Below are 25155 nucleotides of genomic sequence, written 5' to 3' on the forward strand. Positions count from 1 at the left end.
CAACTTTTAGTTTATTCTCTTCTCCAGAGATTAACTTTCCTGGTTATTCTGTTAGATCCCTAGGAAGGGGGTTTTAAGACAATTGCTTTTTTTGGAAGAAGATTTCTCAGTCTGATAAAGAAACTTCCAGAGAGAGCTCCTCCTTGTACTTGAGGAGGGGTTAGAGGAGAAACAAGAGAAGGTTAGAAAGTTCTTGGATCTGAGGCAGCTTCTAAGGCTTTTCAATTCCTTTTAATTCAAAAGTACTCAGCATGCCAAAGCACCACACTTTGGGGTTATCACTCTCTGTGCCCCAAAATTACCTAATGGATTTTTTTGTGAAGATTAAAGGGACTGTCATACAGAAAGCCTTTAGAACAGTGTCCAACATAGAGCAAGAACCGTATAAACATTCACTATTATTGGAAACCGAGTTAAATAAAACACATTTAGCTCTAATAGGTACATTTTTTAATTTATTTGTTTCTGTGGGGTTATACAATCTTAGAAAAGTAGACTTAATTGTTGAGTTGTCTCTTTTTCTGAATCTATATTATGGTCTTTTAAATATCCCTTATTAGAATTACAGCATCTGATGTTTCTAAAATAATCATGTTAATCTCCTTATACCAATGCAATCTGTACTAGAGAATACAAAAATATTGAAATCACAAAACCAGAGATAACGGCTGGCAACAGCTGTTGACATTGCTAGGGAATAACATTAAGTCATTGAAAGCTTGTGAAAAGAATTAATTGATGGGTTAAAAATTTTTAACAAATAATATTTTTATATTATCTTCTGAATTTTAAAGATGTGATATCCCATGAGTAGTACTAGGTACTCCAACAAAAATGGATTTTATAGTCTACCTGCTTTTATAATTCTAGTTATAATACTGCTCTTCAGCTTTTGTCTTGCCTTTAGATAACAGTTTCTGCCTCCACATTACATGTAGAATCAACTACTGTGCTTTTGAGAATCTTTATGTACATGAATTTGATTGAAAACCTTCATAACAGATACCCATCTTACTCAATATTTAATTCAGAGCCTGTTCCATTTGGCTCTTTATGCCTATGGTGAGTGCTGTGTCCTTTCTCCCTAGCACTCAATAACCATTGATAGGAGCACCAGTGTGACACAAGGAGAAAAACTGCATTTGAGAAAAGCATTACTGATGTGTTTCTCAGAGGCTATTACAATGCCATGGCCTTAACAACATTGTACTTTGTCACAGGAAGACGTGAGTTACATGGGCCTACTTTAATGGTCATAAAAGTAGAAGCTTGACAAATGCAGTACTTCTCAATTGCATTTTATCCTATGTGAGTTAAAGCACAGTTGTTACATATCCATCAAACTGGTATAAAGCTGAACAAGAAAGAACTATCAGTTATCCCTTAAACTTGAACTTGAAAAGTAAAAACAACATTTATTAAGTGCCTACCGTGTGCTAAATGTCTCTACAACATATGATTCTCAGAACAACCCTTCAAGAAAACTATTACTTATTATACCTATTTTATAGGAAAGCTTACCCAACTTACCCATGATTATACATAAAAGGCCATTCCTCTTCTGACTCTGCTGAAATCCACATCTGTGAAGTCTTGGACACCTCCAGTAGAATTAGGCATCTGTGAGAAATGCTTTTGTCATACCTGCTATATACTTCAGTGATAATACACAATATTCACATCAACTTGTAATTGGCTACATCATCCCTTCTCCTCCTCCCTGCCCATAGTTGACTGAACCAGGGAGAGTTACCTGATTCAACAACCAATACATTGCTTCCCTAGAAATTACAACTGGGATTAATTTGTTGGAATTAATCTTTAAATTTTTTAATGTATTATTTTATACCTACAAAATAATATATATAACATATATGATGGTTATAAATCATAGTTATAATGAGGACCCCAGTGTACCCAGAACTCAATGTGAGAACTAAGACGTCATCCTCCACTTGGAATCTCCCTGTGTGGTTCACTATATACTGTCCTCCACTCCAGAGTTAACCATTTTTCTAAATGTTGTACCTAACATTTCCTTCCGTTCTTAAAAATTATGTTTCACACTTACACATTTATAAGGAGTATATAATTTAGTCTTACATGTTTGCAGACGTTCAATAATATTTGTTGAGTAAATGGATACTCAAGATTTTTATCAGTCATTTCTTTTTTCATGTTTGTCTTTTCTCTGCATAGTTTTACACAAGCAAGAAGAGAAAACCTCTTTTTAATAAATTTCTCTACTCAGTGAATGGCATAACTTCCTAGCCAGTTACTTAAGTCAAATGCAACTCAGCCTGGAGACTTTTCTTCTTCTTCTCCACTTCTGGCATATCTGCCAGTCTTGCTTCCAGCATGTGCCAACTCTGACTACTTCCCATCATATCCACTGGCACAAGCCTGTCCCAGCCATCCTGCTCTCTTTCCTGGAAAAGCTGTCATAGCCCCTTTTCTGCTCCCACTCTTGCTGCCCATAATCTGTGTTCCATGTTGCTGCCAAAGTAGTTTGTGGGGATTTTTGTAAACATATTCACATCATGTCATTTTCCTGCTTAAAACACTTAAGTGGCTTCCCATTGCATGTAGAACAAAACCCATCTTCCTCATCATGGCCTGCAATTACTTATGTACCATAACCCCTGGCAAACTTTGACTTAATCCCCTACTCCTTACCTGTGTGCTCATGACACTCCTTTTATCTTGGTGACCTCTGTGCTTCTTTTTCCCTCTGCCCCCACACAGATCATTGCATGGCTGGATCCTTTTTTTTTTTATTTGAGCAAATTCATGAGGTACATGAGAATTTTTTTTACACGTGTATAATACATAGTGATCAAGTCAGGGTGTTTAGGTTGTCCATTTTCCAAGTGCAATACATTTTTTAAAGGTATGCTCATCCTACTCTGCTATCAAACATTGAATTTATTCCTTCTACCTTACTGTATGCTTGTATCTTTTTATCCACTTCTTTTCATCCTCCGTCTCCCCCTCACTCACCCTTTCCAGTCTTTGTTATCTATTTTTACACTTTCTACCTCCATGTGTTCAAATTTTTTGTGCTCCCACATGTAAGAAAGAACATGGAATATTTGTCTTTTTGTGCCTGGCTTACTTCACTTAATATAATGACTTTCAGTTCCATCTATGTTGCTGCAAATGACAGGATTTTGTTTTCTTATGGCTGAATAGTACTCCGTTGTGTATATATGGCACCTTTTCTTTATCCATTCATCTTTTGATGGACACAGAATGATTCCATATCTTTGCTAGGATCCTGCTGAAACAACAAATGTCACCACCACACAAGGAGCATTTCTGACACCCCACCTGAAGTAGCAACTCTCTCCTCTTTCACTTTTATCACATTCAGCCTGTTGACCTGTTTATTGTCAGCCACTCACCTCTTATTACATGAGTTCCTTGAGGACAGGAACCTTCACCTAGTTAAAGAAAACAATCATTGACACTTGTTTTTAAAAAACGATAAGGAAGACATTTTATTCCAGACTATCGCAATAGGGGAATTGCAATAAGGGAGACTGATCAGGTTCAACTCTAACTACAACAAGGACAGGTGGGGATTTATAGCCAATGAGTAGAGGGAGGGATGTCACTGGATAGAAAATTACTAAGAGGAGACATCAAGGGTGGGGTGATTCTTACCAAACTGATCTAAGAAGATTCTTGCTGAAGACAGGCCAAAGACTTAGACATCAAGTTAGAGGATGAAGAACTTGATCTGCTCAAAAGTAAGGAATGGAGAACAGATTTTAAGGGTGAGAGATTCTCTCTAAACATACTTTGCAAGATTCTTGCTATAACTGAGCTGGGAAGACCAAAGACAGGATGGGGGCCATGGTCCAGGCCTAGTTGAGAAGAGGGCTCAGAGAACCATGACTAAAGTTTGGTGATGGAGAGAATCTTCATTAATTTCTTGTTCTTTTCTGTATGTCTAAAGTCGTACTAATCAATAGAAATATAATAAGAGCTACAAATTCAAGATGAAGGCAAATATATTATTTTTTTCTAGTAGCCAAATTAAGAAAAGTAAAAGGGGACAGGAGAAAATACTTTTAATAATATATTTTATTTAATGCAATATATCCAACTATTATCATTTAAGCATATAATAATTTAAAAATTATTAGTGAGATATTTTACATTTTTTTCTTATACTAAATATTATAAATCTAACAGTGTTTTATACTCACAGTACACCTCAATTCAGAGTAGTCACATTTCAAGAGTTCAAAAGCTACATGTGGCTGTGGCTACCAGTACAGGTCTAAAGGCCAGAAGCAACTTCACACAAGGTATATAATAAATGTTTATTGAATAAATAAATGAAAGAACAAGTGAATTAATAATAAATCTATTCACAGAAATGGCAAATTTCTTCCCTCAAGTGTTTACAATATTCTGTTTCCAAGTTCTACTCTGGAAACATAAATAGAGTATGCGTTGCTTGATTTGGGAAGAAATGGATATTGTAAATAATAAGACAATACTGTATCACATCTCAAACATCATTTAATTTTTCACTCATTCTTTTTCTATAAATATTCCAAGGTAATGATGGAAAAAATAATAACTATGAGTTTTATACATGAAGGCATTTATGCAACTAGAAGTTTTTTTGGCCAATTCGATATTGTTTTCATCCATTAAAAATGTTTTTCTTAAAGTATAATACTACAGTTTTCACACACTGTCTGCAACAGGATTATTTTAAATATCTAATTTTCTTTTGTTTCTTTCACTTCATCACTAGTGTCTATGTTGAGTACAGGTGATGGCATTTGGCATTATTTATTCACTACGAAATGTCAGGGCAGTAATGCTGGGTCTTTCAGCTAGGAACAGTAGACACTTAGACTTACTGTGCGTTGTGTGGCTTCAGAATACTTCTTTCTTCTATTATTGTTCTTCCTTCATCCAGTGTGTTAAACAAAGGAAAAAAGAAGATTTTTTTTTTCTATTTACCACGTAGTCAGGATGTGTCTATCTAACTTTCTATGTACACTGTGAATTCATGCAGCTGTAGAGCTGATCTCCTCTGGTACAATCTATTGTGGTAGTCTCAAAAGCTGTCATTGCTTAGTCAGATCAACTAAATACCCATTAAAACATCCAACAGTCTAGAGGACTTATGAAAATATTTATCTGATATTCTGTATATGTCATATATAGTTTCATTTGACATCTTTATAAATCCAAGTAAAAAGGAATTAGAGAACAAAAACATACTTTAAAACAGGCAAGAGATTACATTTTAGCTCCAGTTGTATGATAGCAAAAGAATACATCCTTCATTCCTTTTCCCCTCACAATTAGATTTCTTGATAGAGACATAAAAATGTTTTTGATTTTACTCTTGAATTTTTTTGGCAGGCTTAACAAAGGCCAAATCAATGCTAAATCAGAGGTATTTACAACATCCACAAATTTAATCCAAAGTGGATACTTAAAAGCTCATATAGATCTAAATGATATTCTCCCAGATGGTGAATTAATGTAATTTTAGCAGGAAGCAAAGTTGCACAAATATGCAGTATTGAGGACTCGTGCTGATTTAATGTAACTGTGCCCACCACAGCACAGATGTTGCTTATCATTTTAGTGCCAGTTGTCTCTATTTCTCTCTATACTACAAAAGGAAGAATGGGATTTGGAAGTTCAGTAAATTATGATTTATTTTGTTACTAATGACTTGTTAGAAATTAAAGCTTTCTGTGAACTGTGTATTCATTATATTCTTTCTACAGGGTTTGAAAGGTGGCTTGGGTCCTCGTGGTCCACCTGGCCCAAAAGGAGAAAAGGTATTGTGTTTACCCAGCCAAGCCCAACCTTTCTTTAAGAAAACTCTGACAACCTATGCAGTGACTTCTCATTGATACTGTTTATCTCCTAAAAGCATTTTAAAATTAACCAAAGGCTGTTACCTTAATAGCATCTGAATAAGAACAGCCTTTTTGTTCATTTAATTAGTTTGAAAAGACTAAATGCACAATTGCTAGTTGATATTAACTTGTATTTATAAGATTTCCCTTTTCTCGCCCTTGCTTAACAGCATGAGGTATTCAGTCATCAAATTAGTAAGTGTGACTTGTATTGGAAAACTTTGCCAATAACACTGAGCTGCTGCCATAATGGTGAGGCAAGTGGCTTTTGGAAAGAAGCCAATTTTGTACCTCGGTCTTAATTTAACTATTCCATTTTCTGCCACTTTTTCTCATAAAATAAGTTATTTCATAATGACATGTTGGCAATGATCTTGAAAAAGAAATTAAGAAATAGGAAAAAGCAAGGGTTGTTTTGAATAAATTAGTTGGGTGATCCCAATTTGATGAAAATTGTATGTATATGTGTTTTGCAATGCATTTTGTTCTCCATTTTTAGCACATTTAGAAATCCTTGTCTATCTTCAATATTTCTCTCTGTGTTAAGGGTGATCCTGCAAATGAGTCCCCAGTGACTGATTTAAGCCACATCAGTGTTCCTTAGCAACTGTTGGCTATTTTAATTCAATTGTTCCAAAAAACAATGAATACACAATGCTAAGTTTTAACTTCTGAGGTGGCTATATTGGTTGAGAAAAGAGAAAGTCCTAAAGATACTCAATGTGAGACTACAGCACCCTGGTACCCCATGCTATATAGTACAGGACCTCCATAACGTGCAGCTAAATAAGAACCATGGAAAGGATGTATGGTCTTTAATGTTTGAGAGTTCTTATGAAATAAATAAAGTTCCTGGGAAAGTAAAGCATGAAGGTGACATAGAAATTGGAAAATAGTGAACTTTTAGACGAACCATTTTTTAAAGATGTTGAATAGTTTGTTGATATATCCACCTGGAAATTTGTATTCACATAGATCAGCAAAGCAATTTTAGCGTTCAGAAATACATAAATATAGGCAAAGCCTCTTACAGTTGATGGCAAATGCAATGCCAATTCAGCAGAGCTTTAGAAGAGGCCATGGGACTACTTCTTGCAGCTGGGAGGCATGAAATGGGGAGATCCACTTATTATTTCTGCTGATCTTCATACTAACTTTGTCAGACAAATTATCTATCGCCGTGACACTTCCCAGCTGCTTCATTGGCAAGTAAACATACTTGAAAATATATTATTTCTAATTTTGGATTAGTAGACAAAAGAATAGAAAATTAGATTATTTTAGCTTTCAAAACAAGTCCTGCTGTTGCAAAAAGCATAGAGTATACAAGGTGATTTTTATATCATGAAAGCTAAAAGGGACATGATATATTTTCTTTATGCAGAGACTTTTATCAGGATGAAATTCTGTTTTTCTATTCTTTAAGATTTATCTCTATATATTGCTTCTATCCACCTAGAAATTTATAAATAATGTGCAAAAAGGGACTAGTGGTAATTGTAGCTTTTCTTTCATCTATTTTAGGGAGATACAGGACCCCCAGGAACACCAGCCTTACCTGTAAGTATTCTTGAAATCAAAATTCAAAATCGAAATCCATTATTCTGTTTATTATTCATATTACATCATGACTAAACCAGAATTTAAATCACAGAGTTAAGAATTGAAGGTGACTTCGAGTACATGTAGTCAAACCTCCACATTTTAAAGATGGGGCGTCTGCCCACAACAGTGAAATACCTGACCCAAGGTCATACAGGTAGTTACAATAAAAGTCTGGAATCAGTGCCTACCCTGAGCAATTCCTCTATCCTCCATATGGCTCATAATTTTGTCTCCTAAATGTTTGATTATGCACTCTTAACATCAGGTTTAATGTAAGTGGAATCAGATACAGTCCTACTTGCTTTAAAAACTGTAAAAGGACAAAACAAACTCTAATCACCCAGTGAATAAAAACAGCTACCTATTTAAACTGGTAATTACATTCTCCCAACACTGTCCAAAATCATTGTTATTTTCCTCTATGATTTGCTTCTAAAATTTGCAGATGATAAAATTGCAATATTTTAGTGACAGATTTATGAGAAAAGTTTATAGTGTGCACATAATGAGATTGTTCTCAATCAAATGGTACATCATGTATTAAGCACTTTATAATAAATATATGATTCTCTTATATTCAGATACAATTTACTATTACAGACTTTTTTCATAGGCGATTAAAGATTCTTATTTAACTTAAATAAGACTCTAAGCCTAATGGAAAAGAGGACAGTTTTGTTTTTTTTTTTTAAAAAAAGATCTTCTATAGCCTGAAGTCTTTTGAATTTTATGTTGATATTACCTAGTGAGATAAATTAAGCATTTAAATCAGTAGTATTCAAAGACCTATTCTGATTATAGAAGGTCAGATTTTAAAAAGTATTCTAGTAATCTGAATGGAGCCCTTCCCATAGGTAGAACATAGGAATCTCTAAAACTGTGTGATTTTGATAATATTTATATTTATCTTTGTACTTAAAAATCCCATTATGAAAAATACATTAATAATGTCTTACACAAATAATTGTTACAACTTCCACATAAACAAATGTTTTTTCATGTGTAGAAAACCTAAGGAACTAAATAGGTAACTTACTTGGGGATAACTCTTTCAATTTGCAGTGGAAGTTTATGCTTTAAGCTTTTATTTTAAGCATGAAAAGAAAGACTATTTGAGAGGAGGTTTTAAGTGCATATTATTCAGTTTTTTATACTGAATATAAAAATTTTTAATACTGAATATAAAATTTGTAGAATTTTATTTTATTTTATTTTATTTTTTGAGACAGAGTCTTGCTCTGTCACCCAGGCTGGAGTACAGTGGCACGATCTCAGCTCACTGCAACCTCTGCCTCCTGGGTTCAAGCGATTCTCCTGCCTCAGCCTCCTGAGTAGCTGGGACTACAGGCACCTGCCACCATGCCCGGCTAATTTTTGTATGTTTAGTAGAGACAGAGTTTCACCATATTGGTCAGGCTGGTCTGGAACTCCTGACCTCAGGTGATCCGCCCACCTCGGCCTCCCAAAGTGCTGGGATTACAGGCTTGAGCCACTGCGCCCAGCCTTATACTTTGTAGAATTAAAAAAAAAAAAATTATTTGGCAGTGATTTAGTTAAACCTGCTCTTTTTACTTAGGACAGATGCCTGTTTCTCTTCAACTAAGTTATATGCAGCCATTTAGTTAAACCTCCTCATTTTATGTAAGACACATGCCTGTTTTTCTCCAACTAAGTTATATATTCAACTACTCAGTTATCTGATTTCCTTGTCACTTTCAACTCATGTTGGAAGACCGATATGCAATCTACATATATTATTTCACCTGAAACACAATTTTGGCTTCTCAATCAGAAAATTGTATTGGATTACATATATTTTGTGGATGTTTAATAGCAGCTAGCTTCTTTCTGCCAAGGAACACCTTGAAGATACCTCTCTGCACCAATTCATCTGTCAAGCACTTAGAGATTACAAGCTAATTTCATACTTGTCTAAAAATACAACAAGGAAAAAACACTATGAAATGAAATGTTTTATTTCATAAAGTAAAATATTTATATTATTGGGGTATTACTATTTTGTATGCTTGACATTACTTTTTTTATTAATATAAATTATCAACTCTTCCCTACAAAATAGGGATAAACTAAGATGAGTACCAACTTACAATACACTAAATATTTAATTAATCTTATAATACAGGTTAGTACATTATTAGTTGAAATAATTTATAATAGTCTTTGAGGAAGCCCAAATGACTAACTGCATTATATTTGGATTAAATGAGGCAGTGATATATATTGGAGTCAATAAACAGAGTTCATCCATAATTGTTCTCAAAACTAGCTCCACACTAAAATCTACTGGAGTTAAAAAACTTAACCAATATTGGGGCTCCACCCCCAGAAATTCCAATTCAATCAACCTGATGTGGGACCAGTATATTTTAAAAGCTCCCCGAGTGGATCTAAATATGCAGCAGGAGTTGAGATCCATTATTTATGGGAACTAGAATGGAAAAAGCTTTCTTCCTACTCAAAAAAATTATATTAGATTGTTGAAGAAGTCCAACTTTCATGTGAAATCCAACTTAATACGTAGCAATAAAGAACTATCTCTTTCCATTAGGGAGGCATACTAGTAAAATGAAGTTAAGATTGAACCCTGCTTCATTAAATGGAGAGAATTAGGGCTAGGAAGATACCTTTAATTACAACCTTCATCTAAATGTCCATGTACTCCTGTGGCTTGGGTGCCTTTAATGCTTCTTAAAATTTAATGTATGTAGGAACACTCAGGGTCTTGTTCAAATGCGTATTTTTATTCCTAAGTCTGAGGTGAGATCTGAGCTTCTACATTTCTAGCAAGCCCCAAGGGAGTCAGATACTACTGGTTGTTGCACTACACTGGTCACAAAGGCTTAGCACCCTCTTCCCAGTTAGCTGCCTTTTCCCATAGATCAGTGGTTCTCTGTCTCATCCTGGCCAACATGGTGAAACCCCGTCTCTACTAAAAATTAGCTGGGCATGGTGGTGCGTGCCTGTAGTCTCAGCTACTCGGGAGGCTGAGTCAGGGGAATTGCTCGAACCTGAGAGGCAGTTGCAGTGAACCGAGATCGCGCCACTGCACTCCAGCCTGGAGACAGAGCGAGACTCCGTCTCAAAAAAAAAAAAAAAAAGATTAATGGTTCTCTATCTTGACTGCACATTGGAATTACCCAAGGTGCTTTAAAAATTCTGATTCCCAAACTGTACCACATACCAATAAAGCCAGAATCTCTAGGGAGGGACTCAGGCGACAGTTGTTTGAGATTTTTCCCAAGCAGTTCTAATGTGCAGCCATGCTTGAGAACTAAGGCTCTGAAAGCATGTCTAATACTTTTCTTTACAGCTTTCTCTTACAGATCTTGAACAAACATTTTGGAATTACTCATTACACTAGTATTTATATCAAAAACACCCAACCTGATTACTTTCAGGAGCTTCCAGGAGAAGCCAGCCTTCCTAGTCATACCTACAATTTGCTTCCTGATTACTTCATTATAGAGGTTAGATGAACATCCATCTCCACATTTACAAGCTACTAGCAAGTCCAACAGTAATCCTTCTTGAGAAGGACAACAAGCATTGACAACTTCAGGACACAGAATTCCAGAAATTCTCAAAGCACACACAGCTGAACTGCCCAGAATAACTAAGGGCAAAGAGCTGAACACTTTTTCTCCCTCTAAGCTGTACATTCTATATGTGCTTTACTTTTATTCACATTTTGTTTCATAAGAAATTAAATAGTAATTGAGCACACTGTAATGCTGAGTTTACTGATGCAGGGGCAATCCTTTATGATGTTTTTGGGGAAGTATCTTTTTTTTTCTTTTCTTTTTTTTTTTTCTTTTGAGACAGGGTCTCACTCTGTTGCCCAGGCTGAAGTGCAGTAGCCCCATCACAGCTCACTGCAGCCTTGACCTCATGGGCTTAAGTGATCCACCCAATTCAGCCTCCCAAGTAGCAGGGACTACAGATGGTTGGCACTATGCCCAGCTAATTTTTTTTTTAAACAAAAACAAAGTCTTGCTATGTCCCAGGCTGGTCTTAAACTCCTGAGCTCAAGTGATCCTCCTCCGTTGGCCTCCCAAAGTGTTGGAATTATAGGCAGTAACCACTGAGTCCAGCTGGGCTTATGTTTATTGCTGTTATTTTTGTGTCCCTGTGGATTCTTGTGCTTTTGGTACTTAAATTTTTTTTAATCACATAGAACCAGTTCATCAAAAAAAATCTAATACGTAAAACCATCTATTTCATTAAATGTTACTTTTGTTGCTTATACTTTCTCTTATAACTCATTGATTCAGTATATAATTGGGTCTCAGTGGAAAAGAGAGAATAAAGAAGTGAGGGTGACCAAGTTTAAAAAGGAGTAGGAAAAGGTAAAATTGAGGAAATGGCGTGAAACACAGACTGGAGTCCTAGAAACAGTTTGATTTGTTAGGTTCAGCTACAATAGTTTTTATCCTTTGTTTCACCTCTCCCTTCCTATCACCTGAAAGTATTCTTACTGCCAGTGACAAGTGCTTCCTCATTCTCTTATATATAAGAAACCTATTAATAAGAAAGCCAACCAAAATGATGCTGCAGTTTGCAAATGCAGTTTGCAATATACCCCTTTATTATTTCAGGAAATGGGACCCCATTCAAAATTCCACAGTTGAATCCCTTTGATAACATTTGAATCCTTCTATAGATTCACGTTCACAGGTCATATGGAAAATACTCCAATGTGACGCCCTGGAGAAAAAAAAAAGGAAAAAAAAAAGAAGAAAAGAGAAATCTGAGGCCTATAAAAATGTCATGGAGATTAAAGTGATATTTATGGCATTAATTGTCACTTACATCCTTTAACCTTTAAATATTCTGTCAATCTACTTGACTTGATAAAAATAGAATTATACTTTTTGATATGACATTAATAAACTTGCAAATCTTATTTTATGGACTTTCCAGATTATTCTAACAATAAAAGATATTGAAATTCAAGAACAAATTTATGAATCTGTAAGTGGAATATCTGGAAAGTATTTTGTAAAGCAGTGTCCAAGAGGCTTCCCTTAATACTTTTTTTAAACAAAATTTGATCTAGAGATACGGAAAAAAAGAAATGAAACACTTTCAGCCCAGAAGGTGGGAATGTGGTTGAATTACACACACAAAAAAGAAAGATTAAAAATCCATGGTTGCCACCATAAACCCAATTTCATGTATCTCCTGCTAGGAATATTTTCAGCAAATACAGCTAGTTGAAAATAAAAAATTTAATGAAATAACCATTTAATGAAATATCTGATTTCTTTTCAGCCACTTTTTGGAAGATACCAAATTCACTAATTAGTTTGGTACTAACAACTATTTTGTTAACACAATAAGCCATTATAGAAGCTTATAATAATTTTAAAGTTCTAAAGAAATAAATATGAGATTCTTCAACTTGAATTAAATTAATTAACTGATTATTCCTCCCTTATCCTTTTTATATTTTAAACCGATAACCATTTTAAAAATAGCACATCTTGTTAGATTTTAAGTAATAATAATATCAATAATAAATGGTAGACATTTATTCAGTGCTATGTATTATTTAAACCAAACCTTAAACAACCCTGTGAGGTATAAAATGATTATTACTACATCGTACATAAGGGAACTGAGGACGAGAATATCTAAGTAAATTGTCCAAGGTTCACAGATGTTACATAACAGAGCTAATATTCAAATGCCCATTTGTCTGACTCTTAAAACCTAAGCTATTAAATTCTGCAAGCATTATTTAAATCTAGTTTAAAAAATAATAAAAAAACAGAAATGTTCTAAACTATTACAACAATTAAAATTTTTAAATCAGGTCAGGCATGGTGGCTCATACCTCTAATCCCAGCACTTTGGGAGGCCAAGGCAGGCAGATCACTTGAGGTCAGGAGTTTGAGACCAGCCTGGTCAACATGGCAAAACCTCGTCTCTACTAAAAATACAAAAAAAAAAAAAAAAAATAGCCAGGTTTGGTGATGGATGCCTGTAATCCCAGCTACTCAGGGAGGCTAAGTGGGAGAATTGCCTAAACCCAGGAGGAGGTTGCAGTGAGCTGAGATTGCACCGCTGCACTCCAGCCTAGGTGACATAGCAAGACTCTGTCTCAAATAAAATAAACTAAAGTAAAATCATATTTTATCTTGAAGCCAAAATTCAGAAAAATTCAAGTGCCTAGCAGAGATGGGGTGGAAATGTAAATGTGTGATGCAGCCCAGTGTAAGATAATAGAGTATGCTTGGGGTTGGGGACCAGGATAGCCATGTTTATCTCAAAGTATCAAATTCGAATGAAAAACTACTTAGAGATTGATTAATGCAGAATATAAGCATACCTTGGAGATATTACAGGTTCGGTTCCGTACCACTGCAATAAAGCAAGTCACCCATTTTTTTTGCTTTTCCAATGTATATAAAAGTTATGTTTATACTATACCATATCATATAAAATGTGCAATTTATATTATGCAAAAACAATTTTACACATTTTAATTAAAAAATACTTTATTGCTAAAAAATGCTAATGATCATCTGAGCCTTCAGCGAGTTGTAATCTTTTTGCTGTGGAGGGTCTTGCTTCCATATTGATGGCTGCTATCTGATCAAGGTGGTTGTTGTTGAAGGTTGGGGTGGCTGTGGTAATTTCCTAAAATAAGACAAAAATGAAGTTTGCCACATTAATTGACTTTTCCTTTCATGAAAGATTTCTCTGTAGCATGTGATGCTGTTTAGTGCATTTTACCCACAGAACTTCTTTTGAAATTGGAGTCAATCCTCTCAAATGCTGCTGTTACTTTATCAACTAAATATATATAATATTTCAGATCTTCCTTGTTATTTCAACAATGTTCGCAGTATTTTCACCAGGAGTAGATTTCATCTCAGAAAAACATTTTCTTTGTTCATCCATAAGAAGCAACTCCTCACTTATTCAAGCTTACCATGAGATTGCAGCAATTCAGCCACATCTTCAGGCTTCACTTCTAATTCTAGTTCTCTTGCTATTTCTACCACATCTGCAGTTACTTCCTCCACTTACATCTTAAACCCCTCAGAGTCATACGTGCGGTTTGGAATCAACCTCTTCCAAATTCCTGTTAATGTTGAGATTTTGACTTCCTCTGTGAATCACAAATACCTTTAATGGCATGTAGAATGTTGTTTTTCAATTTATTTTGCCCAGGTTCATCAGAGGAAGCACTATCTATGCAGCTATAGCCTTACAAAATATATTTCTTTTTTTTTTTTTTTTTTTTTTTTTTTTTTTTTTTTTTTTTTGAGACAGAGTCTCGCTCTTGTTGCCCAGGCTGGAGTGCAGTGGCATGTTTTGGTTCACCGCAACCTCTACCTCCCAGTTTCAAGTGATTCTCCTGCCTCAGCCTCCCAAGCAGCTAGGGTTACAGGCATGCACCACCTTACCTGGCTAATTTTTGTATTTTTAGTTGAGATGGCATTTCTCCATGTTGGTCAGGCTGGTCTCAAACTCCCAACCACATCTGTCACCCAGACTGAAGTGCAGACTCTGTCACCCAGACTGGAGTGCAGTGGCGCGATCTCGGCTCACTGCAAGCCCCACCTCCCGGGTTCACACCATTCTCCTGCCTCAGCCTCCGGAGTAGCTGGGACTACAGGCGCCCACCACTATGCCTGGCTAGTTTTTTTGTACTTTTAGTAGAGACAGGGTTTCACCATGTTAGCCAGGATGGTCTCAATCTCCTGACCTCGTGATGCGCCCGTCTCAGCCTCCCAAAGTGCTGGGATTACAGGCATGAGCCACTGCGCCTGGCCACAAAATGTATTTCTTAAATAATAAGTCTCGAAAGTCAAAATTACTCCTTTACCCATGGGCTGAAGAACGGATGTTGTGTTAGGAGGCATGAAAACGACATTCGTCTCCTTGTACATCTCCATCAGAGCTCTTGGGTTACCAGATGCATTGTCAATGAGCAGGAATATTTTGAAAGAAATATTTTTTTCTAAGCAGTGGTATCAACAGTGGGCTTCTTCAGTAAACCATGCTATAAGCGGATGTGCTGTCATCCAGGCTTTGTCATTCCGTTTATAGAGCACAGGCAGGGTAAATATAGCATAACTCTTAAGGGCCCTAGGATTTTCAGAATGAGTGTTGGCTTTACCTTAAAGTCACAAATTGTATTATCCCCTAACTAGAGAGTTAGTCTTTCCTGTGAAGCTCTGAAGTCAGGCATTGACTTTTCCTCTCCAGCTATGAAAGTCTTAGATGGCATCTTTAGCTGCTTTGTTGACATTGAAAACTCATTGCGTGGTGTGGTTACCTTCATTGAAGATCTTGGATAACTTGCTGCAGCTTCTACATCAGCACTTAATGCTTCACTTTGCACTTTTATATTCTGGAGATGGCTTCTTTCCTTAAACATCATGAACCAACTTCTGCTAGCTTCAAACTTTTCTTCTGCAGCTTCCTCACCTCTCTCAGCCTTCACAGAATTAAGAGGCAAGGGCTTGCTCTGGATTAGGCTTTGATTTAAGGGAATGTTGTGGTTTAAGGGAATTTGTGGCTGTTTGGGTCTTTTATCCAGATCTTTAAGTCTTTCTTCATATCAGCAATGTGGCTGTTTTGCTTTCTTATCATTTGTGTATTCACTATAGTAGCGCATTTAATTTCCTTCAAGAAGTTTTTCTTTGCATTCACAAGTTGGCTGTTCGTCTGGAGGGACCTGGCTTTTGCATTCACAACTTGGCTGTTTGGCTGGAGGGACCTAGCTTATGGTGTATCTCAGCTTTCAGTACGCTTTCCTTACTAAGTTTAATCATTTTTAGCTTTTAATTGAAAATGAGAGATGTGCAACTCTTCCTTTCATTCGAACACTTTGAGGCCATGTATGGTTACTAATTGACCTGATTTCAATATTGTTCTTCCTTAGGAAATAGGGATGCCCAATTAGAGGGAGAGAAACAGAGAAATGGCTCGTCAGTGGAGCAGTCAGAACATACATTCTCTCTCTCTTCCCTTTCTGAAATGCCAATGGCAGATATGTTAGATTTTTAATAACGTCCCTCTTGTCCATAAAACTTTGTTCATTTTTTTCCCATCTAATTCCATCTTCTTGGGAATGGATGATTTCCAATAAGCCCTTATCAAGTTTACTCTTGCTTCGTTCATTTCCATTCTGCTGTTAAGACTATCATGTGAATTTTTTAGTATAGATACTATATTTTTAAGCTAGTGAAGTTTGTTTTATATTAAATAGTGTCTATTTCTCTGCTGATATTTCCTATCTTTTCATTCGTTGTGAGCATGTTTTCCTTCCTGTCCTTGGGAATATTTTTAATAGCTACTTTAAAATCTTCCCAGGCACAGTGGCTCACACCTGTAATCCCAGCACTTTAGGAGGCCGAGGTGGGCGGATCACCTGAGGTTGGGAATTTGAGACCAGCCTGACCAACATGGAGAAATGCCATCTCAACTAAAAATACAAAAATTAGCCAGGCAAGGTGGTGCATGCCTGTAACCCTAGCTGCTTGGGAGGCTGAGGCAGGAGAATCACTTGAAACTGGGAGGTAGAAGTTGCGGTGAACCAAAACATGCCACTGCACTCCAGCCTGGGCAACAAGAGCGAGACTCTGTCTCAAAAAAAAAAAAAAAAAAAGAAAATCTTTCTCTGATCTTACTGTCATTTGAGTAATATCAAGTTATTCTTTGTTAATTGTCTTTTCTCCTTAGAATGGGTTATGTTTTGGTGCTTACTTGTATGGCAAGTAATTTTTTATTGTATTTTGGATACTGTGAATGGTAAGTTACAGGAAATCTGAATTCCATTTTTTCTGAAGAGCTTTAATATATTTTTAAGGCAGGCAGTTAAATTGGCTTGACTCACATAGCAAACTCTGTTTCTCCTACAGCTGGCAACAGCTGAAATCCCAGTTTTGTTCTTTTAAGCTAAGTTGAGCTACTTGCAGTTTGCACTGTGCATGTTTGGTTAGGAGTCAGCCAGAGATTTGGGGAGAGCTTATACACAGAATTTGGGACTTCCTTACTTATTTCAGGATTTGACAAACCAACCCCACTTTACTCTACAGGAATTGCATTTGCCCTAAACTCTGTCCTCAGGTTTTTCAATCCAGCAAGTCTGTAGGGTTTCTATTTAGCTAACCCATGACCCAGACTTGAGCCTGTCCTCAGACTAAACATCTTAGAAACAGAAAACTGACTCCATGCTGTTTAATTTTTCCAAATATTGACTCCCCTCTAGTATCTGCCTGCTTTTGATGAGTTTCCAGTGTCTTCAGGTAGTTGTTCTATATGTAGTTCAGTATTTATAGTTGCTATCTGTGAGCATGTTGATTTAATATAACTACTGGGCCATCCTGGAAGCCCATTTTTGTAATACAATGCTGAATAACTTATAATTTACTTAGATATCTTGCTCCTATAGACATACGTGAGTTAGCCTTCACATTTCTTTACTTATTCTATTGACCTTGCCTTCAAATAATATCTAGAATCTGACCAATTCTCATGCCTCTACTATTAGTAGTTGGTCCTAGTTACCATTATAAATCTCTTGATTATTTCAGTTGCCAATTAATGGTCTCCCTCCTTCTCCCCTTGCTCTTCTTGTGTGATTTACACCAGAAGCCAGAATGTTCCTTGTCACTCTTCTTTTCGGAATCTCCAGTGTTTCCCCAGGTAATTAAATAAAACCCAAATTCCATACAATGGCCTACAAAGTCTTACAGGATTCAACTCTCATTGCATTTCTGACTTCATCTCATTTTCTTCTCTTTCTTTCTGATTTTACTCCACAACAAAGTAAGTTTTCCAGAAAATTGTCCAATATTCAATTTTTTTTTTTAAAGCAGAGTGCTGGCCAATTAGAATAAATGGATTGTTCTGATTCAGTGCACTGGTGCTGTTTGTATTTTCAGGCTTACAGTGAAGAATGAATGACTATTGAGTTTTAATTCCTGTGATTTGTCTAATGATTATGATACAAAGTTTAAATTAAAGTAAGTCTTTAATCTATAGTTGTAGATTTTACCATGTCTTGCATTATTCATTTTTTCATTTCTCAGCAACTTGTTAAACTCATAGATAGTAAAATTTAGCATTCTAATCAATAAAAATGTGAAATAACTTGCTATAAATTTGGGACTTACGGTTTCAATAGCACAAATGAAGCCAAATGCAGTCAAATAGTGCAGTGATTCAGCTGAAATTCTCTAAGCAACTGGCTTATTAACAACAAAGAAAAATTCCCTTATAAATATGTTTTTCATATATATGTACTAATTTTTTGAAATTCCATGTTTTAAAAATATCACCAAATCACATTTTTTCAAAAGGTATTTGGGTTCTACCACGTCTGGAATGGCCATATTGCTAATATCATTGTCATGTATTGAGTTGCGGTAATGATGGATTAGAAAAGGCACTTTTGAATAACCTGTTAAAGAATAAAAATTCCTTTTCTAAATTATTTAAAATAAATATATTAACAAAACTATATTCTGAATCAGCATTTTTTAAAGATACTATATTCTGATTGTGAGAAAACTGAATACTTAATATCAAGATGGCACTTAACCAGTGAGTTACTGATAAATTATCTCTTCTGTTGATATTTGTAATTTACAAGGCAGATATATGTGAGCTAAAACCAATGCTGAATAAGAAAAATGTGTTTATTATAATAAGTATACAAATTTATTTGATCAAATATAATGTATCCAAGATCATAATGAAAATCTGATAAATTATTCTGAAATATGAAGATGTTGACATAAAAATCCTCTATTAAAGGTAAATATTTCATGGTTTAATCATGTTGTTTGAAAAAATGCATTTTATATTAGCTTTTCCTCTCATGTTGAAACATTAGTTGTAAATCATTACATTCAAATACTCAAGTATGATAAGCACAAATTCTTTGGTTGTATGTCATCTGTTGTTAAAACCTTAATTTTATATAAATGTAGTGTGTCTTTATATATAACTTCACAAATTGTGTATGTTCTATAGCCTTCGTATTATATACTATTGCCAGATTCTCCTCAATTAAATAATATAATCCTGTTTTTACAGTAAAGTTTTACTGAAATACATGACTAAGTCTTCAGAAGCAAGACAGGGACTGTGAGTGAAATGAGACAGTTGGCTAACATCTCTGTCTCCTTTTCTCTTCCGGCCTTTGCATGTCATGTCAGAGGAGAGACAGGTGAAGGAAGGTAGAACAGTGCTATTTCATGTAATATATCCACTAATTTTAGTTCCTAGGAAAATGGCTGTGTTGCTCTGGCCATGTCTCTTTGGGGAGTTATTAAATACTCATCCAGATGGCACCAAATGTTTATGCAGAAGCCAAAGGTTAAGTCTGTCAACAGCAGAAGTGCCTTAGACATGCTTACTAAATGATACTTAAATACCAGTTCCTTGGAGCCCAGATAAATCCAGCTTCAGTGAGAAATTAGGCACAGAGAGGGTGCATAGCTTTTACTCTAAGAAAACTACCTTAAATACCATAAGCAATGGAGAGAAAATCTCAGCTGGTCATTTATAAATCAAATGACATTCAATTAGCAGATGGCCCTAATGCACAAGAGATCATATAGTATTCACATGGGGGAATTGTTGAAATAATTCTTTTTCTAAGTTGGTATGTACAAGAAACAAAAATAATTGCTCAGTAAGTGATATGGTCCCTTTCCTCCCTTCCTCTTTTACCCACTCATTTAGTTGAATGCTTACTGTGTGCCAGATACTGTGTTAAGCCCTACGGACACAGTAACAAACAACAATCATTGTCGTTGCCTTCAGAAAACCTACGTGGTTTAAGAAAAAGCAACCAATTGGTTAAAGTTGATCATTTTTAAAATGATCATTTGTGAATTGTGTGTAAAAAGTTTACAAGTATTTGTACAACTGTAGTTGTTCATATTATACACAGACATCTAGTTATTTCAGAGAAAATTATTTTTTACCAGAATTCTTATGTTGTAATTTAAAGTTATTTACTTTTGGTTTGTTAAAATCAGTTAATTGGAATTAATATAATTATAATCCTTTTTAGAGACCAATCATTTTTTAGTTCCATTTAATGTATCAATATAAGGCATTACCACAAAGATTTTTAAATGCTTAGAATAGAATTGAATTAAACTAATTTTAATGTAGATTTATGACTGAAATAAATACATGCTTTGCTGCACATATTTTTTCAAAAGGCTTACCCATTTTATAATTTTCTAATGGCATTTAGAAAGGTTCTTGTTGTATGCCCAAAGAGCGTAATTCCTCTTTCCATTCTGACTAGAACTAATATATGTTCTGTAGCATATACGTATTATAAATATTTATATGTACACATAAATGTATATATTATAGCATAGTAATTAACAGGCTATTCAATTTAAGATTATTTTAAATTCCTCACATATCAAAATCTGAGTTATTTAGACACTTTATGAGTTGTCTAAATTTGAATCAATACTATTAGTTTTCTAAAGTTGCATAATTTATATTTAATTCATTGTTAGTTTTCTGAAACTAGTAATCCAACTCAGTATTGGGATTTCTGAGGTCCTAATCTGCCAGTAGAAAGAAGGCAATTGAAATATTTTTAAAAATCAATCCTTTTTTTTATTTGTGGGCAAAAGACATGTAAGTGAATTAGTTGATTAAAATATAAGGTATTTTTCTACAATACAAAGCTATTTTTATCTACTCTGTGAAGAAATACTGGCGAGTTGATGCTTAAAGCCCTGGAAATATTTATGTTTTAGCCTCAGGGAAGATATATGTTTTGGAAAAACATAAATCCAGTCGGCTCGTTCGACATGGAGGTGATTTATATCTCTTTCATTAGATGAATAATTTGAGAATAACTCCTTCTGCCCTTCTGTTTATAGTTTGCTTCTGTTTCAAAAAGCATTTTAAATTGTTTTCATCAAAAGTCCAAATTATGCATTTTAAACCTCAATCAGTAAAACTTTCTTTCCTAAAAGTTCTATGCATTGACAATTTGTGACTTTTACAAAAGTTATTTTATTTCATGTTGAAATACTCAGCAATCTAGAAAAATAAATTAAAATGTATTTTAAATGCCATTAGAAAATTATAAAATGGGTAAGCCTTTTGAAAAATTATATGCAGCAAAGCGTGTATTTATTTCAGCCATAAATCTACATTAAAATTAGTTTAATTCAATTCTATTCTAAGCATTTAAAAATCTTTGTGGTAATGCCTTATATTGATATATTAAATGGAACTAAAAAATGATTGGTCTCTAAAAAGGATTACAATTATATTAATTCCAATTAACTGATTTTAACAAACCAAAAACCCATGCAGCTTAGCTCAGGAATTATACAGATCAAGGAACCAGGCTACCTGAGTTTGAACCTGACCATGTTTCTTGACCTTTCTGTGTCATCTATAAAATGGGATACTAATATTTCCTATCGCATAGTGTTGTAGTGATGATTAAGTGAGTTAATATATGTAAGGATTTTAGAACAATGCCTGGCTTCTAGTAAATACTATTTAACTCTTAGCTATTGATGTTATTGTTAGTTAATATGCTAAATGTGAATGGCAAAAATATCAATAGCAATGAGCGTAAAGTTCTTTATGAAATAATTGCTGAGAAATGTTTATAGAGAACTTTTATAAAATCACAGGATTTTTATGGGTAGAATTCTTTCACCTTAAGAAAACTATTAACTATAAACTGAATTCTAAGTGTTCCCTTTACAACCAGTATAGCCTTCATGAGGATAAGAACCTTGTCTATCTTATTTACAACTGTATCCCCAGAGACTAAAAGTATTTGATGTAGTACAGGTACTCAATAAATATTTCTTCTTCATAGGTAAACAAATATTTTTCACTGACAAACAAATTATTAAAGTGAAATATCACCCAATCCTACAGTGAAAATATCTACAGAAAATTATAACATCACTTACTTGGATATCCTAATGAGGAGGAGATTCCCTCTTTCCAGCTACCAAACCCAATTAATTTAGGACAGGTGGTCACCTTCTCCCATATTAAAAATTTTCAGCAATAACAATATTGATGTCACTTACTACCCCTGATTATTTTTGATCAATTTGAAAGTCATGCTTTTTGTGAGAAACAGGAATTATCTCTTTAATTAAAGACTCCTATTATCTATTCATTATTCTTCAGACATGAACAAAAGCTTTATATAGCTTAATCCATTACTAAAGTCATATTTTGCAAAATAGAGAAACACCGGATGTAAGGCCAGGAAACCAGATTCTATCCTTAAATATGAACTATTTTGATTTATTTACTTATTTTACCTTGGGCATATCACTTAGTAATATGTAAGGGTCAAACAGGATGTTGTTAAGGCCATTTTCAACTCTAAAATTCTGTTATTTTCTCTTTTACCTTTCCTAAGGAATTCTATTTCCTTTAGCTGTATACCATCTAATATCTATCTCCTTAATAATATTGTTCTTTTCCTTAAATCCCCTCTATTTTATCACATTATTTTAAAAGGATAGAGAATAAATGTAAGGAATAGTTAAGTCAGACACATGCCCAATGTAGAGAAAGGATTAGGCTTACCAGTCAAGAACTGTAAAAGATATGAGATTTTACCCAACTTGAATAATAACAACTTAGCCTGCCACACTTTCATCAATCCTGGCAGAAGACATGAAACTTCTGAGTCAGAGTAAAAGGCATTATTACTCATGGCAGCAAGCAGCATGAGCCTTATGTTTGTTTTGGTTGCCCTTGCCCCCAAGTACCAGAAACAACCCAGGTAGGTGCCACATATTCAGTGGGTTTGCATCACAGCAGAGTAGGGAAGGCAAATTTTTAAAAAATGGATTGCAGGCAGACTTGCCCTTTGCCAAAAGAGAGACATTATCTTTAACATTCTAAACAGTAAGCAAATCTATCCTTGCTTTGCAGCATAAACATCCTTTAAAAGATAGCCCAGAACAAAAGGGTGGTTAGTACCTCCCTCATAAGACATGCGGAAGCACAAAAGCCTCATGGAAAGACCCATTGTCTCTCAACAATATCCATTTTTCATTTCTATACTGTCTTGGTGTCTGGCAAATTTTTTATGCGTATACCACTCCATTAACAGCTCTGATTAATATTATCAATAGAGACTGTGACCAAAACTATTCAATTTGTCTCATATAGCATTTAATTAAAGGCTACTGTTAATAGAACGCCAAGCAAGTAGATGAGGCCAGCCTGCACTATTGATCTCAACCCTGTCCCCCAGGATCGCAAACTCAAACAGCTGAATAGATCCCATAAATCATCCAAGTCTATCTTAGAAAGCCAGATGATTTGCTCCCTACGTTTCTGAATTGGCCTTTCTGCTTGACTTGAGGCATTAACTCAGGAACGTCAACAAAGACAAGGACATTTTTTAGAAAACTGCAACAGACTCAGTGTGTCTCCGACTTTGGCCCAAGTGGGCAACCATAAGGATACTGAGCTAACAGTGTACTAAACCAAGTAGTCTTTATCTTTTTTTATTTAGGACCATGTCAAGGCAATAAGAATATCCAGCTGGCAGAGCCAGAATTAAGTTTGAATCCTCTAGATTCCCTTTTGGCTAGGTTTCTACCTTACAGGTGTAAAGATAGTTCAGAACCTAGAGCAGTTAGTGCCTCACTCACAAGATAAATAGAAATGCAAAAGACTCAGAGCATTGTTGCCAACAACCAGCTCTTGGGCATTGCATTTGTTTATGAACAAATCTTAGCAAATGTTGCTCTTTTGTTTACCACACCATGGCTAACTATACCGCTGACTCATTCAGCTTACAATCAGCTCTAGTGCCGGAGTATCTTTTTTTCTGGTGTTTTTCTATTCTTACTTCTCTTCAGTCTATACTGTTGATTTTTCACTCCATTTCTTGTAGAATGCTATCCTATTTCACAGCGACTTCTTAGTTTCCTATATAATGTGTTCTGGAAAGTTTAATACCTTCGTGTATCAAAAATATCAAGGGTCACTCTGTGTCTTCACTCTGATAATATTGACCTGAATCCCCAATGATGGATTAAGATAAAGCACATTCAAATATATATTATGTTCTAAAGATTTATTTGGAAGTGCAAGTAGAATATATTAGAAGTAGATAGAGTTTGGGGGTCAGACATACTTGCTTTAAGAGCTCAGCTCCACCATTTATTTACCATCTTATCTTTAGAGAATTCATCTTCTCATCTATAAAGAGAATGCTTCGATTTCTTAGAGTTGTTAAAATTAAATAAGATCATATATTAAAGTAACTGGTGGAATTCCTGACACACTAGCAGGTATGCAATACATATCAATTCTCTATCCCCTTCTTAATTTACTGTTGTGAATGTGTGGAGGCCATCAAAGAATGTATTGAAATGATATTGAAACGTTGCACTAGGGCTTCCACATTTTGCTTCTGTGCAAACATGGAAGTCTTTTTGTATGTTATGCATTATTCTTTTACTTACTATTGTTTGCTTGTTATGGTTCTATAATATGCACTCTATATTTGAGAATATAATGAATCTCAAATTATCTTGATTTACTCAAGGACTGTTCTTTAGAAACTTGAAAATAACATTCTGATTGCTCCATTTCATTGAAATATTAAAACACCAAT

The 25155-nt window shown here is 34.9% G+C and overlaps 1 protein-coding gene across 5 annotated transcripts in view; it reads left to right on the forward strand.

Annotated features, from left to right (window-relative positions):
* The window catches only part of COL19A1 (collagen type XIX alpha 1 chain), a 356800-nt gene that overhangs the window by 170884 nt on the left and 160761 nt on the right, over window positions 1-25155 (forward strand). For all 5 annotated transcript variants that reach the window (XM_054492353.2, XM_054492351.2, XM_063666306.1 and 2 more), the window contains exons 13-14: window positions 5769-5822; window positions 7428-7463. In XM_054492353.2, coding sequence (XP_054348328.2) covers window positions 5769-5822; window positions 7428-7463 — 90 coding nt within the window. The remainder of the gene's footprint in view (window positions 1-5768; window positions 5823-7427; window positions 7464-25155) is intronic.

Source organism: Pongo pygmaeus, chromosome 5 (assembly GCF_028885625.2).
Source record: "Pongo pygmaeus isolate AG05252 chromosome 5, NHGRI_mPonPyg2-v2.0_pri, whole genome shotgun sequence".
Lineage (NCBI taxonomy): Eukaryota > Metazoa > Chordata > Mammalia > Primates > Hominidae > Pongo > Pongo pygmaeus.